This window comes from Epinephelus moara, chromosome 20 (genome assembly GCF_006386435.1).
Source record: "Epinephelus moara isolate mb chromosome 20, YSFRI_EMoa_1.0, whole genome shotgun sequence".
Lineage (NCBI taxonomy): Eukaryota > Metazoa > Chordata > Actinopteri > Perciformes > Serranidae > Epinephelus > Epinephelus moara.
In genome coordinates this window covers 44,409,604-44,413,129 of record NC_065525.1, presented here as the reverse complement: position 1 = coordinate 44,413,129, position 3,526 = coordinate 44,409,604, and the positions used below count along the sequence as shown (strand labels likewise).

General features: G+C 44.7%; 2 protein-coding genes across 3 annotated transcripts in view; one reads left to right on the top strand and one right to left on the bottom strand.

Moving 5' to 3' along the window:
* Nucleotides 1-3,526, bottom strand: part of cadps2 (Ca++-dependent secretion activator 2) — a 633,342-nt gene that overhangs the window by 330,142 nt on the left and 299,674 nt on the right. The window lies entirely within an intron of this gene.
* Nucleotides 1-3,526, top strand: part of LOC126407744 (bile acid-CoA:amino acid N-acyltransferase-like) — a 27,840-nt gene that overhangs the window by 22,362 nt on the left and 1,952 nt on the right. The window contains exon 8 of the mRNA XM_050072928.1: nucleotides 2,569-2,698. Coding sequence (XP_049928885.1) covers nucleotides 2,569-2,698 — 130 coding nt within the window. The remainder of the gene's footprint in view (nucleotides 1-2,568; nucleotides 2,699-3,526) is intronic.

Genomic DNA, 3,526 nt, shown 5'->3' with positions numbered 1-3,526 from the left:
GTCTTCTATCTCCCTTCTTCGACCTTCTACCTCCCTTCTCCTCCTCAACAGATGAAGCATTAGCAGAACAAGGTTGTTGTCGTACTGCTGCCTCAAGAATATAAGCAAAACAAGCCCGAAAAAAGGCACTAAGAACGGCGTCGCCAAGCATCTTGTTATCCGGAGCGAGGACTACAGTGTTTTCTTCCAGTAAATGTAAACATGTAACATCCGCCCCGCCCCCTATCCAATCAGAAACCTTCCCTGCCACAAACCTTGCATGGACACGAATACAGGCGATTGAAAGGCGATTAAACTGATCTCCCGTGTAAACCCTCATTCGGAATGAATATTTACCATGTAAACTACATGGAAAAACTTTAATTCTGTGACGACCACTGACTCAGAGCAATAGAACCCACAAGCACGACAAGAAACAATCAGTTCAATTCAAAGTCAAAAGAGTTTAATCCTACAAACAGGCAAGGGTCAGAACCAGGGCCCAGTATTTCAAAACTTGTAATCTGGATCAGAATAATCCGGATAATGAAATCCTCCTTTTCTCAGTCAGGGATCAAGGTGATCTTGCTGACTTTATCTGGGTATTTCAAAACATTGGCAGGGTGGATCACTTTGATCCCAATCTGACTGGATACGGATTTCCAAATCTCACGACTCTGCCCCCAGATCTGAAACGTTTCCCCCTTGGGGGCGTGGCTTTCAGATTATGACGCGTTGCGCTCTGTCTCTATGGCGGACTACTTCACGAAAGGAGCACTTGGTAACACAGCTTTCACATCAAAATGTAAATTTACCGTTACCTAATGTGTAGCGTTTTTAAGACCATACGAAGGCCACCCACCATCTGATGTGAGGCAGCTATTTGAATTGTCACTTACTTAAAACGTGGGCGTACCGATCTCTAATTGAGCCGAGGTCATGCTAACGGTAGCTAACGCGGCGCATTTCAGATCTGGGGAGTCGTGAGATTTGGAAATCCGTATCCAGTCAGATTGGGATCAAAATGATCCACCCTGCCAATGTTTTGAAATACCCAGATAAAGTCAGCAGGATCACCTTGATTCCTGACTGAGAAAAGGAGGATTTCATTATCCGGATTATTCTGATCCAGATTACAAGTTTTGAAATACTGGGCCCAGGAGATCCATCAGAAAGAGCAAACTTAACCGACAGGGGTGAGGCAGGGAATCAGAGTCCAGGTAATCAGGCAGAGTAACAAACTTAAGGTGATAAGGTAAGGGCTGGAATGTTAGCAAGAAACTAAGACAATCTGGCAGAGGACAAGGGGAATTGAGCTGGTATATATACTGAGGAGCTGATGAGGGAATAGAGTGCAGGTGAGGAGATAGGCGTGGAGCGTCAGGTGAAGGGATTGAATGAAGGCCAGGCATGGGGGAATGGCAGGATCTGGAATGACAGGAGAATTAGTCACCAAGAACAACTGAACACAGATCAGGAAGGATTCATGACAAATTCCGAATGATTTCATTCAGATTTATGTCATTCTGAATGAGAAGCCATCATGTAACCGCACCCAATGTTACTGACACTATTCTTTCTCACACCTTCAACTCAAACCACCAAAATACATCATTTAATCATTACATTCATATCAGAAACATGCAGGAGACTAGTCCACTGATGGACCCTGATGAGGACTGTTGGTCAATGAGGAAAATTCTTTGTTGGGGGCAGCCGTACAAAGCAGCCATAAGGAGACACAGAACGACCTCGAAGAGACCCATACAACTACAGGAAGTATAGTGTAGATGGCCTGACATGACCCTGACCAAATTTAGTTAGGTGAGGAGAAGCAGTTAACCCAGAACTGGCTATCTGAACAACAGGAAGCAACAACTTAAGTAACGTAAGGTACCTATAGTATCTTCAATGCTTATTTGTCAAGACACTATAAATTGTCATGATGTACCAATTCTGTGGCTTTCTTGTGAAATTAAATGTACGACTCTCTGTCTGAGCCTCTCTTAATTTAAGTCTTGTTTATGCCACAACAAAAGACACAAAACAACCATCAAAAGATGCGTGACGACTACAAAGAGACGCACACCAGCCCAAAGTCTGTGTGTCTTGCTCCTGTGAAGGAGAGGTGGTGGGGGCCTTTGCATATCTGTGCCCAGGGGCCCATTGTTTCATAATCTGCCCATGGTGTGATGGCATGATAAAGTGGTGAAAATATTCTCAGTACAGCATACATTAAAGTGATATTGATAGTTTTAGGTGCGATTTGCTGCTGCCCCTCCGCAGGAGTACGTTGCTGCCGCTTCTCCAAACTGGAGGCGACCAACATCTACTTTAATATAGTAACAATGGATAAGTACCCCAGACAACCCCACTTCAAAAGATCTGAACTGTCTCTTTAAGAAGGAATAGAACAAAGTAGGTTGTTTGGTGGTGTTTTCTATGTTTCGCCAACCACAGCATGTAGTTGATAAAACAGTTTCACCACAAGGTGCTTCACTGTTTTGCTGATCTTGGATGCAAATGAGTAGGAAAAGAAAATCCAATAATATTAATGAGTATATGTTTTGTTTTGAATTTTTTTCCCAGATGAAGGAGATGATGGAGCGGGCGGGGAACAGCCACCTGCTGACCATCCTGTCGTACCCGAATGCTGGTCACCTGATCGAGCCACCGTACATGCCGCACACCAGATCCAGCCTCTACAGAGGGAAGAGGAGTAAGTTCACATTTAAAGTGGGAAGACGTAAACAGCGGCAAAGAAGGAATGATTCATAGATAACATTAACAATATTGATTGATTCATCTTCAACACAGCTGAGGAAGAGGGATAAGAGACGTGCACACCACCATGCATATTTGAAAAATACAGCTCATCCTGTCGGTATGTTGTGGACCAAGCAGTCAAAGCACAAAAAACACAGGTTTAAAGTTCTAAAAACGGTGGGTTTATTTTCCAAAAAATACATTTGACTGCAAGAACACAGTTTTTTGACCACAACGCTAGGCCACGCCAAGTCAAGTGTACGTTGCTCAATGTAATGGTGAAAACTCTTGCTGTGAGGTGACAATGCACCACCTTGCAGTGGTTAGCAAATATAACAAAAAACTTGTAACAAAAGCCCTCGGTTCATGGATGGATGAAGGATGAGGACTGACAGTTTGCTTTGGCAAATGGTTAACAATCCCACCTTCAATAAAAAGCAACATGTAAGCTGCTTTCCTTCACTTTTCAGTGGACAACCCATTCACTAGAAAAAATGTTGGCATTGTTCTTTCCTGCAAACCACGGATATGCTACATTTGCACGTGATCATGTTGAGGAGACACTGAGGGCTCTAGTTTCCCGGCGCAGCGCAGGGTGGCGAACCCCGCGCAGAGCTAGTTTCGAGCAGCGCAACCCGAGGCGCGCTCAGTTTGGTAGTTTGGCAGACCGAGGTGCGCTGAGATGGGTGTGGCGGTGCAGCAGGGGGAGGTGTCGACAGAACCAGCTTGGCGCAGTGACAGTTTCGTGCCAAAAGGCTTCGCCGAAGGTGCGCTAAAAGCT